The sequence below is a fragment of the Cynara cardunculus genome, unplaced genomic scaffold, assembly GCF_001531365.2.
Source record: "Cynara cardunculus var. scolymus isolate 2C unplaced genomic scaffold, CcrdV1 Un_Scaffold_3404, whole genome shotgun sequence".
Taxonomy (NCBI): Eukaryota; Viridiplantae; Streptophyta; class Magnoliopsida; order Asterales; family Asteraceae; genus Cynara; species Cynara cardunculus.
Window position 1 is genome coordinate 41762 of NW_020201463.1, and position 12232 is coordinate 53993.

At 36.4% G+C, this 12232-nt stretch overlaps 2 protein-coding genes across 4 annotated transcripts; one reads left to right on the top strand and one right to left on the bottom strand.

Moving 5' to 3' along the window:
* The first annotated feature begins 1162 nt into the window (after positions 1 to 1162).
* LOC112503620 lies at positions 1163 to 7174 on the top strand. 2 transcript variants are annotated; one of them, XM_025107623.1, is made up of 11 exons: positions 1163 to 1410; positions 2469 to 2977; positions 3360 to 3458; positions 4649 to 4749; positions 4835 to 4906; positions 5545 to 5635; positions 5775 to 5855; positions 6017 to 6076; positions 6174 to 6296; positions 6388 to 6426; positions 6597 to 7174. In XM_025107623.1, exons 2-11 carry the CDS (start codon positions 2597 to 2599, stop codon positions 6723 to 6725), a joined length of 1176 nt encoding a protein of 391 aa, XP_024963391.1. In that variant the 5' UTR covers positions 1163 to 1410; positions 2469 to 2596; the 3' UTR covers positions 6726 to 7174. The 2 variants fall into 2 exon arrangements, with proteins under 2 accessions (XP_024963391.1, XP_024963392.1); XM_025107624.1 differs by having other exon boundaries at positions 1169 to 1410; positions 2788 to 2977.
* A 528-nt stretch (positions 7175 to 7702) lies between these two features.
* On the bottom strand, positions 7703 to 11125 carry LOC112503618 (oxysterol-binding protein-related protein 4C-like). Of its 2 annotated transcripts, none has more exons than XM_025107621.1 (6): positions 10835 to 11123; positions 9734 to 9979; positions 9518 to 9614; positions 9100 to 9385; positions 8881 to 8983; positions 7703 to 8090 (listed from the first exon to the last, which is right to left on the bottom strand). In XM_025107621.1, exons 1-6 carry the CDS (start codon positions 11018 to 11020, stop codon positions 7818 to 7820), a joined length of 1191 nt encoding a protein of 396 aa, XP_024963389.1. In that variant the 5' UTR covers positions 11021 to 11123; the 3' UTR covers positions 7703 to 7817. The 2 variants fall into 2 exon arrangements, with proteins under 2 accessions (XP_024963389.1, XP_024963390.1); XM_025107622.1 differs by having other exon boundaries at positions 8088 to 8150; positions 10835 to 11125.
* Positions 11126 to 12232: the final 1107 nt, after the last annotated feature.

Consider the following 12232-nt stretch of genomic DNA (forward strand, 5'->3'; position numbering starts at 1 on the left):
AGGATTTAATCTATACATATGTATGTAATTATCTTAAATGTTTTTAGATAATTATATAAGATATTATTAGATAAATAAATAATCATTTTAGATAATGATTAAGCCTTACTAAGAGTTATGGTCAATCTTAAATAAGGGTTAGGGGCTAAATCAAAGTAGAGGATTGAGTTATGATAACTAGTTGTAGCCTCAAAACCCTTACGATACAATTATAGAATTAGGATTCTTTGGGCTAACACCAGATGGGAGTTCCAAGCGTGTTCGTGTGTGGACAACCGATAGAGGGAACCTGATTTGGTTTCTTAGTGCTATATCAAAGTTTCAATTTCAACCACAAAGTAAATATTTTAAACACTCTATGGTTTGTATAGATTCGTTTTAATTGTCAATGGATCCGGCTTTGGGTTTTATTTAGAAAAAATCTAAATGTTTTTGTAAGCGGGTTTTGTTTTCCTGCTGCGTTTTATCCGATTATTTTCACAAACTAAAACCCAACAATATTTAATCGAGCAACAACGTAGCGGATCTTTTCACAAAGGCACTACCTACTGCAACTTTTACAAAACATGTTCACAGTATCCGTATGCGATACATATATAACATGTGACGATTCGTGGATGCTAATATCAGGGAAGTCAAGTACCAGTGGCACTCTTTTTCCTTAGCTAAAGTTGTTCCCACTAGGTTTTCTTTAGCAAAGGTTTTTAATGAGACAATACTTCAAAGTTGAAACTCCACTTTAAAATTGTCATCCAAGGGGAAGTGTTGTATATAATGAAGGATTGATGTAACATATGGACAAACATTTTCAACTCCTATGTCAAATCTACTATGATATTATCCTTTGAACCCGTGTAAATGAATATGAGTTTATGAATTATGGAGTATAAATATCCCATTATGTAGAAATTAAAATCACACTTGAATACACTTTTATAAATTGATAATTTTCTCCAATTATTCTCCTTTTTCTCATCACAAATTGTTAATGTTACTGCTAATTTAGTGATAATCATTGCTAATTGTAACATATATAAGTTAATTTATTTTAAAAAATTAATAAAAAAACACGCCCACACCCGACTGTTACAAAATTCGCCGGCAGAATTGTTCCTGTTCAATGGGCTCTGTAAATACACAAAGCAACCCATCAAAATACGTCACTGTTTTTAATCTTCATCCCCCATCTTCCAATCTCCATTCATCAACCACAACTGAAGCGAATCGACTAAAACCCCCACCCACCTACCCTTTGTTTCCGAGCATATATCAATATTACAGATAACCCTCTCTCTATTCGGCTTGTTTCTTGGTTCCTTTCCAGATCTTGAGTCCCCATTGAGAGATCTTATTTGATTGAAGATTAATGTTTTCGAAGAAACAGATTGAGGGAAAGATCTTTTTAATCAGGTATTAGCCACTATCTCATTTCTTTTTCGTATTAATTTAGCATAAACAATCCCCCAAATTCGTTATCGATCAGATTCTATTCTGCAATGTTCAAATGAGTAGTGGGTGTGAATTCTATGAAGATTAGACATATTTTTCTTCTTGGGGTTTTATGATGTTACATTTAATTATATACAGATACATGTTTGTCTGTATGTAAACGCATGAGTTCTGCGTGTGCCATGTAGGGAATTAAAGCCATGAAGGTTTCGTGTCTATGTATGCAATGTCTGAATTAGGAGCTGGATTTGGTCGCTTACTAAGATGGGTGGTTTCTGACTTCCATCTTTTTTTATAAATTGTTAGGAAATTTTAATTTTGTGCTTTCTTCTTTCTTTATCGTTTTATTGCTGAATTTTGGTCTTAGAAATTAGTTCAATTTGGATTCTATGCTTCATAACGATGACAGGTTAAAAGGGTTTATATGTAGTTAAATTAACTCAAGTCATTTGTTATTCATACTATTGGAATGGGCTCGATTTATGTTGGATGTTTGCATCCTGATGTTTTTCCTTATGATTCTTGTTTTTCACAGATCAAGAAATATGATTTTAAACGGCTGTTTCAGAGCTAATTGTATGGATCTTAACTTGGGCAATGGACAATTTTAGACATTTCTATTCCCTAATGTTGGGAAGAAAAAACGGAATACTAGCATATCTTCCTATCTTCCATGTGATTGATCTAAAATCTAACTATTTGATACAAAAATGTTTGGATCTTGAATTTGCATGATACAAGCTGCCAGGGTGGATAGATTTTATATTCTCCGTACAGTGCATTGTGTTTTCTTGGTTGTTTTAACCCTTTTCCTCTTCCCGCTGTCGTTTTCTGTTTACTGTACTGATACCTGTTTGCACACTCTTTTGCTACTTTTCTTTACGTCGTTTATATTTTGAATGGAAACAATCTCTCTATCCGTTGGGGTTGAGGAAATGTTTGGTTACATGACATCCTACCCTCGAACCTACCTTCGAGTGGGTGTTCATTTTGTTGATAATTTACTTTCTTGTTTGCAGGTTCAGATAATTAAAGTTTTGGTAGGGGTTGATCGATAGTAGTGTATACTCTATAGTTTTGAGTTTGATGTTCATTGCAGAAAAGAGACTATTCTATTGGATATAAACGTGTAATGCATCATCTTTAAATGAAGGCAGCTCAGGCTTGGCGTATAGGCATGAAAGACAATCATATCTTGCCTCCGCCTCGCCATCGTGCTCAACTAAAGAAACCAACTTGGATTATTGTATTGGTTTCATTGGTTTGCGTTTTCTTAGTTTTTGCTTATGTTTATCCACTTCAACATTCGGGTGCCTGTTACATTATCTTGTCTTCTAGTTGTAAGACCTTTTCTAGTTGGCTTCCGCCACCTACAAGACAACTTAGTGACGATGAGATTGCTTCTCGTGTTGTTATCAAGAATATCTTGAAAACGCCATCAATTGAGTCGAACAATCCCAAGATTGCTTTCATGTTCTTGAGCCCTGGATCTTTGCCTTTCGAGAAGTTGTGGGACAAATTTTTTGAGGTATGTAATGGCATTTCAGTAACACACTCTTTTTGTGACCATTTCGTGAAAGAGCATCATATATACATTTTGGAAACAACAGCTCTGCTCTTTCAGGTAGATACCAGATCTGCCTACATCCCACACCTCCCCACAAAAAAAAAAATCCCACCTCAGGGTGAGATACTGGGCTCCTGTGGTAGTTTGATTTCGTTTCAGCATCATATATACACAGCGATACATATAAAAGTGAACATCATCGGTTTACCTATAAGTTGCATAATGTTATAGCTTCCATCTTAGATGGAAACACAAGTAAATGTTGGTATTTGTTAAAACTACTGAACAGTCTGTTGTTTTAGATTCGTTTATTTACTCATGGACACCTTTTTGTATGTTTTAGGGACATGAAGGTAGATTTTCCGTCCATATTCATGCATCTAGAGAAAAGCCTGTCCATTCTAGTCGTTACTTCATTAATCGGGAAATTCGCAGTGGCAAGGTTTGTACATGCATCATAGAATCCAATTATGTTTATGTTATCATTGTATGCTAAAGTTCTTCTTTCATGTTTGGCAGCGACAACGAAGAAAAGATCCATAAAATATTGAAATTTTAGGTTTCAAATAATGTTTAAGAAGAAAAGCTTGATTGAACATTTTAGTGTGTAAATTATTTTCATGAAAACTTTATAAAAAAAATCTTAGGGAAGTACCTGTCGTCCTGTGGATGAGAATGTGGCAAAAAGGAGGGTATTTTACATGTGTCAAATCTGTAAAAAAACCAAACCAAACGAAGTCATTGAATCCCACATAGAGTTGGGTCTTCCTGTACGATAGGATGATTGTATACAGACCTTACATCTATACCAAAGAATAGAGAGACCGTTTCCTCAGGAAAATATAATGACTACATTTTAACCATGTCAATAGTATTAGAATAGAACATTATGGATATAAAAAGTAAAATCCAATTGTCAAACTTAATTTTGGAAGGTGCTAGGGCTGAATCTTGAAAATGAACTTTTCTCTTCCAACTCAACTTTAAGCATCCACATCCTGGTTTGTAGCTTGACGTCATATGCCTTTGGATTTGAGCTTGAGAATGAGCAATGTTCTTTAGATGGTCAATAACATGATGTTTGCCCAAGTCAAATATCTTAAATACCTCAACAGTGATAGAACAAAAGAATTTTGTAGACCAAATCAATGCTATCAGTACTTCGCAACAGTTACTAGTTGACAAAGAGGTAGTTCTAAATTGGAAATTTGTTAAGAAAGGAAATGTAGCATTTATTTTGCAGCACCCCAAAAAATTTCTGTTATTCTGGAATGGTAGGAGTATGATTTTACATGCAAGGCTAACTTTTCAACCATTATTGAAATGAAACAATTTAACTTCTAGTTGAACATGTAGAAATCTTGTTCAAGCAATTAAAGAGAAAAAATACTATCTAAATTGGCCATTGGACTATCAGAGACTTGAGAGCTTTCCATTTCAACTATGCCTAGCACTTGCTATGCTCAAGAAACACTGAAATGCTTACTTTCTATGCTTTGTCTAAATACTCTAGCAAAAGTGGAAGCAACCCAAGATTTGAGATTCAAGATTCATGAAAATAGGATTTACTGATTCTTAATAACTAGTGCTATAGCTGTATTATTACTAATTACTAGTTCATCTATTATGCAGGTAGATTGGGGAAAAATTTCAATGGTTGATGCAGAGAAACGACTGTTGGCAAATGCACTGAAAGATCCTGACAATCGTCACTTTGTATTACTTTCCGACAGGTTACCATCTCTCTCCCCCTCCCTCTACCCCATTCTTATGCTTGTTAGTCTGATTTTGCTATAAAATTCTTGTTTTGCATTTCAGCTGTGTACCATTGCACGATTTTGACTATGTTTACAATTATCTTATGTACACAAATGTCAGCTTCATCGATAGGTATGTACTAAGTTGTTGAATTCTGTTACTCCATTCCAAACAAATATAGCCATGTCAAAATCGATCCTTTTCAACTCCAAAGGTGATGCTCCTTCCGTCCCATGAATTGCAATTTTGACTAGGCCAATTGTGAAAACTTCTGATACATGTACAAAATAACCTTCAATAAATGAGAGAATTTTGTGGACCCAATTCAATATCTTGACAAGGATGGGCAAATAATTTTAACTTGAAAACTTTCTAACGATGAATGTTGATGCAACAAAGGGAGTGCTGTTTGTACTGGCTCTATTTACAAGTAGAAGAAGTTATTTAGGAGAATAACCTTCAGGCATATAATATTTTTTAAATGCACGACTTTCTAACAGATTCTTTGACGGGTACTTGTGTTAGGTTCTTAAATCTGTCGGAATACCATGAATCTTATCTTTTTTTTTTCGGTGTCAAATGAGCAATCATATCAATTTTGCATTCAGAAAGTTTTGAAATTAAACATCACAATGTCACTCTTCTTGGAAGGGAAGGAGGATCATGTGACTGGCTTTGCAGCCTCAAATAAATTTCTTAATCTTTTAATTGCTTTTAACGGAAAAATGTTAACTTGATTAACAACATTGAATTTTTCTGGTGTTTCTTAGCTTTGAGGATCCTGGTCCACATGGAAGTGGCCGGTACTCCGACCACATGTTACCTGAAGTCGAAAAGAAATTCTTTAGGAAGGGAGCACAGGTATATGCTAAAGTTTACAACTTGTTTTGCAGCCAACAGCTAGCTAATTTGCCAAACATGGATTCTATGGAAATCGTTTTCTATTACAATCTATAGTATCTGTAATTTGATGCAAGTGTTGACGTTAAACTTGGTGCAGTGGTTCACGATGAAGCGCCAACATGCAATCATAGTTATGGCTGATAGTCTCTACTATACCAAATTCAGGGATTATTGCAAGGTGAGTCCATTTTTCGTATTTGTTATCGTTAGCAATTTCAAGATGTCAGTAACTGTTTGGAAACTCTACCAAATGAAAATTTTATTTTGTTTTTTCTTCCACTGAGATGAAGAATTGTTTGGAAATTTAATAACTTGCATGCATCTATTCTTGTATCGCAGCCTGGTATGGATGGGCGCAATTGCTATGCTGATGAACATTATTTGCCAACCTTTTTCCACGTGAGAACATTTATCGAATCTTTTTAAAATTTTGACGAATTTGGGGGATGCCTTTCAACTTAATTACACACGACTGTTTTCCGGTTTGAATGTTCAGTTGCTTGATCCAAATGGGATTGCAAACTGGTCAGTAACACACGTTGATTGGTCCGAAGGAAAATGGCATCCAAAATCCTACAAAGAACAAGACATATCTCCCCAACTAATCAAAAACATTACGGTATGCTCATGATGGTTGATGATAAAAACCACCCGAGACACCAAATTTTCTTTGGGTTTTTGATGCATTTTGGTCCTGTTATGTTTTGCAGTCGATCAGTGAGAGTGTTCATGTTACAAGTGATGAAAAGGTATCTCCTTTTCTTCTTCTTACTCTTCTTCTTCTTCATCATCTTGGTTATTGGAAGGCCCCAAGTCTAAAGCAGCAGGCTGGCCTAATAACACTTGTAATATTGGGACGGGTTGTTAAAGTTGTGCCTGAAAGAATCTTTGAATATAAATCGTCTTCTAAATTGTGCAGAAGGAAACCATGGTTAAGCCTTGTCTGTGGAATGGGATAAACAGGCCATGTTACTTATTCGCAAGGAAATTTTTACCAGAGACTCTAGACCGAATGATAGACCTTTTCACGAATCAGACAATGTTTTGAGCACGAAAGACATTATGATGTTTTTTGTTACGATTTTTTGGTGTCTTGCCCTTTTTCACATTGTTGTAAAGCTCATATTTTCGAGAGATCAAAAGGGTCGAATGGGATCATTTCAAGTAACAGCAAACGGTGGGGTCCATATGAGTCGATAACGAGAAGAGAGATTCTGAAACTGCTGTTTCTCTACTGATTTTGATTTTTGGCCATTTATCCATGGGCTATATATATATATATGTTGTATCAATTGATGGGAGTTTGATGTAAGAGCCATTGCAATGGCTGCACTTTTGTAAGCTAGAACAAGAGATGAGTAGCAGCTAGTGGGGACTGATGGTTGGCTGTTCTTTGCTAGGAACCCAACCAGTATATGCTTATTTGTTGATACTCTCTCTTATAATGTAAATGGTCTGATGATTGTCCTTTGATGATAAATAATATTATTCTTTGAACACTATTTTTTAAAGCGTATACAAGGAAGGTTGAAGGGAGAATTCGGATAAAAAAACAAAGAAATCCGGTTGGGTCTTGGTTGGATTAAAGATATAATTGCCTTTATTATTTATAACGTTACATTAAAATAGATGAATCGTTTCCTTTGTTCTATTTTTTTAATATACAATGACAACTTTAATAGAAATTTGCAAGGGTGCACCTGCTGCTGAGAGGCGAAAACTACTTGCTTACTTTTGAGGGGTGTCCTCAAATGCTATAAAACCAAACTTATAACAGAAATCAGAAATGTCCAGTTTTTCACCTTTTAAATTTTAATTTTGTGAAAAAGATGGAACCCACAACCATCCCTAGCAAAGGATAACCGACTAAACTACCATAACATTATGAAAATTCTCTATAGCTTTCACCCTTCTAATCTAATGGTGTCTCTAACCTTCCTATAGCCAAGCTCAAACTTAACCTACATTGAATTGGAGCTTAGCCAAATTTGTCAAGTCGCCCGAGCCTTGATGATCCTCCATTTGGAAGCCATTTCTAGATTTGAATCAAATCAACTTACATCCAGATCCTATACCATAAAAACATTAAAAGCATTCACAATAATATACACAATATATATCCTAACTATTGGGAGAATGATCAAAGAGGGACACTGATAGGAGCTGGAGGGACCTTTGTATGTTTTGGTTTAACCTCCCATTCCCATTCCCATTCACCAGTTTCTTGTTTACAATTAGATAATACAAAATGGTTTGGAACCCAAGCTTCACCTTTTGAAATCCTGTTTCTTACCAGTTCTCTTTCTTTATCTTCAATCGCTGTCTTGGAATCCTTTGCTTTATCCCAGGACTTGTTCAGAATTCCTTCATTAACTTTTGCCCATACCACAGCAGATTCATTTGCCCATAATCCCTGATTCATGTATAACTTCATCCATTACTATCCAGGTTGTTAAGGTCAAAGGGTTCAAGCCTCACAAAAAGCAACCACCAAAGTAAGGAGAGAGTGAGTTTTACCATATATAAATATTGTTTATTCCAAAAAAAGAAGCAAGTTGAATGCATTATCGGGTTGTACTCTAAAGCATACATGTGTTAGTGCTATGAAAGTGTTCCTCCACTTGTAGATAAACCAAACCAGTATATGATAGGGTCTGAGGAGAGGGTAGAGAGGCTGTTTCCTTTAAGAGAACTGTAAAATATTTTTTTCACAAACGTACATGTGTAACCTCTTTTACTGTTTTCTAGTTTTGGTTCTTCTTTTCATAAGCTCTTCGTAATTTACCTTTTGGTCTCAAGTTCCTCCCTGCTTTTCAATTTCTTCCAAATTTTTTTGACAAACACTCGGTGCTCCACCGAAATCTTTTTGCAAACAATTTAGCAAGCCAGAGGTTTTCCTGCAAAACACCCGCTCTACTCTCTTGGGGAGAGGTCTGGTCAGGTCCGGTCTGCATGCATCTTATTCCCAGGACCCTACTTCTAGATGGAACATACTTCACGTGCTAGGTTAGGTTAGGTTAGGTTAGGTTTGGTTTGGTTTGGTTTTCTGTTGTCAAAATTAGTCAAACTTGATCCGTTTGTTATTTTATTCAATTCGGCTTATTTAGACCCCTACCCCAAGGAGAATAGAACATAATGTAACAAACAAACATTAATAGTTTTATCTTGTAGTTTTACTAATATGAATGCAGAAAAATTAGTACCTTCACATCCTTGACAACGGGTGTTTTCATGGCAGAAATCACATCCTTGGCTCTATAAATCACCGTCATTTTTCCATTGCTGATATCCTTGATAGTCACAGTCCTGGGTAAGATTCACAAAGAAAACTGATTTCATTAAACTATATGTAATTATTGTGTCAAAAATTATTTATCATAATTCAACTACACTAAATGGAGTTAGACGTAACGGAGCTATACCTATCCCAATGACCACTGATCTCGTAAATAGTCTTCATTGAAGATAGAATTTTTCCTTTAATCGACCTGTAATTTCCTCGTCTGCCTAGAAAAGAAGTGCCTTTAAAACACAACTCGGCTTCAAGGCCAGTTTCTTGGCATCGAACTGTGACATTGCCCAACCACTCCACATCAGGCACAGGAAGAAACTTTATAACAAGATTTGGAGAGTTCATCACGTAAGTTTCACCATTGTTCAAGAGCTTCAGCTGTCTTTTTCCAAGCACTTGAGTTTCAATGGAGGTGCCTATATGATATAAAGGGGCAGCATAATTATACAAAAAGAAACCAAACAAGCCCAGTATATCCCACCTCTGTCCTCTACCCAGAGAGTAGGGCGTATGTTTAACTAAAAGAACTATACTATCCTTGTTAATACCATAGAATTTTGGAATTGCATATTGACACCATGTCATTTCGATCTTGTCTTTCTCATTTGTAGCATGGAGGGCCGTCACAGGTGGATGGTGTGAAACCTGCAAGAATAAAAAAAACAAAAACACAAACCTTGAGGATCAAACTCAACTAGCAAATAAAGGCGGTTACCAAAGAAAAGAATAACTAAACGAAGCGGGCATTTAAATGCTAAAAAGACCTGTTCGAGTAGCACATTTAGGTTGCCTCTCGAGACATGGTGAGTCTCTCCAAGGATAGGATTGTAGGGAGCCACACCAAACATCAGAGGGCGTAAAGTAGATATGGTCCAGGCAACAACCGATATGAATCTCTCAAGTGGGGTCTCACCATTTGCACATTTTGTAAGCATGTCACTGTTCACACAATATACTGATTCTCCATAACATTGAAGCTGTGACTTGGGGATGTTGAAGATGGGTGGTAACTGAAATGCAGCATCATATATTCATCAGAAAAATTAATATAGATGAAGGGGACACAAACCACAACAAAAAATAAAATAAAGAAAACCGCTTTCATGTTTCTACATTACATTGTTGCTTGAGTTAAGTTATCAAAACCTATGCTTTCAACGGTATACATCCATAACTCTATAAGATCATTAAGGTGTATATATAAATTAAGACTTCACTTGAGCTCTATGATCTACAGCTTTTGGAAAGAGCATTAATGTGTGTGTATATAGACTTGGGATCGTGTGAGAATAAGAGGTATGGTGAGAATGTGAGAATAAAACCTTCAACCACCTTTATTGACTTATTTTTATCTCCATGACTAAAGCTTTAACTTTAAAAAATCTATGCATGTGAAAGTGATTGAAGGTATGTAAAAGTTTGTGAATGTAAGTGAAACTAAAGATTAAGGTTGATGAAGGTAGCTGAAGGTAAGTGTTTTTTATTGAACTTCTGCGATGGTTTGGCTGTTAGATCAAATCAATTATCAACGGTTTAAATATATTCTCACCAACCACAAAATTGATCATAATGCTTCAATTTTACCAATAGATTGAATTCTGCAACAAACATAAAAATTTAGACAGATTCTGGGTTTGACATCTTTGAAACATACATATCAAATTATCCTTTAGATGGCAATAAATTCCAAGTCAAAAGTCAATACCAACCAACCAACCATCGAATAAGAGCCCTTAGGTCAATCATCAATATAACGCCATAAACAACCAACCAACCTCCATTTCAAGCATTCATGGGTAAATAGTAATAATAATAAAAATGATAATGAATTCAACACATATTTGCAGAAAGAAAAAAAAACATACCGAAAACCGAGTGAGATCAGATCCTGGCCGTACATTCTTCAAGAGAGCCAATATACGATGTAGCAAATTGGGTGCTCTATAATCAGTCCCCGACTCACAATCCAACGATAACGGCGGCGTTAGAACAGCGACGGAATCCTCCCCTCCATTTTCAATCGTCCCTTGATTCACCTGATTCGTATTCATGTTTGCAGAAATATAAGTTTAACACATGAAATCGGATTAAAGCATAGTTCCAAAGAAAAACGTGAAAATCGAACGAATTAACCTGAAACGTTAAGAATGATAAATCGATGAAGCAGGCGGAGAATCTTTGACAATTGCACGCAATAAAAAAAGCCCTACATAAGCGCGTATAGAAAATAAAACCCACTTTAGCCAAAAAAAAAAGCGCGTGGCTTTCCGCCATTTCTAAAGATGGTGTATGAATGCTTGAAGTTGAAGGCAGCCGTTCACATTTGTGGTATTAAAGATAGTTAAAATGAAAACTGAGGTGGCGTTTGGTTTGCAGAATGTTTTTGGATGGAATGAAATCTGTTAAAGGAATTTGACTTTGAAGGAATTGGAATGGAATGTTGTCAGGGTTGACCACCTGTTTGGTTGGCAGACATTGGAATGGAATCTGTTAAGGAATTGGAATCTTTCTGTTTGGTTCACAGAATGTAGCTTTAGAATTGGAATAAAATTTTGGTAAATGACCAAAATGCCCTTTTTTGAAAATTTTAATTTTTTTAAAACTAAAAATACTATTAATAAAATAATTATTTAATATGTAAAATAATATAAAATACACAACCCAAATATAATCATAAGCCAAACGACGTTACTAAATCGACGGTGGTCGACGGTGGTTYAGATTGGTGGTGGTCCACAGTGGTTCAGATGGTGGTGGTCCGCAGTGGTTCAGATCGATGGTGCTTTAGATCGGTAGTAGTTGGYGGTGGTTTAGATCAATGGTGGTCCGTGGTGGTTCAGATGACGATGGTCGACAGTGGTTCAGATCGATGATGGTCCATGGTGGTTCAGATGGCGGTTATCGTCAGAGGTTCAGATTGATGGTGAATCAGATCAGTGGTAGTCGGTGGTGGTTGACGGTATTTCAGATYGGTGGCAGTCGGTGGTGGTGGTCGACAGTGGTTCAGATTGGTGGTAGTCGGAGGTGGTCGACGATGGTTCAGATCGGTGGTAGTCGGTCGGGGGTGGTGGTCAGCGTGGTTTAGATCGGTGGTGGTCCATGATGGTTCAGATGGCGATTATYGGCGATGGTTCAGATTGACGGTGAATCAGATMAGTGGTGACTCATATCGGCGGTGGTGGTCGGCGGTGGTTCAAATCAATGGTGGTCGGCAATGGTTCAGATCAATGGGGGTCGGCGGTGGTTCAAATCGGCGGTAGTCG

Bases quoted from the DNA above. Each gene is read 5' to 3' on its own strand.
- LOC112503620 (XM_025107623.1), top strand. From the start codon at position 2,597: ATGAAGGCAGCTCAGGCTTGGCGTATAGGCATGAAAGACAATCATATC. The intron at 4,750-4,834 runs GTTACCATCTCT...TTTGCATTTCAG, and splicing joins TTTGTATTACTTTCCGACAG to CTGTGTACCATTGCACGATT. The intron at 6,297-6,387 runs GTATGCTCATGA...TATGTTTTGCAG, and splicing joins AACTAATCAAAAACATTACG to TCGATCAGTGAGAGTGTTCA.
- LOC112503618 (XM_025107621.1), bottom strand. From the start codon at position 11,020: ATGAATACGAATCAGGTGAATCAAGGGACGATTGAAAATGGAGGGGAG. The intron at 9,615-9,733 runs GTCTTTTTAGCA...TTATTCTTGCAG, and splicing joins TAAATGTGCTACTCGAACAG to GTTTCACACCATCCACCTGT. The intron at 8,984-9,099 runs GTATAGCTCCGT...AATCTTACCCAG, and splicing joins ATCAGTGGTCATTGGGATAG to GACTGTGACTATCAAGGATA.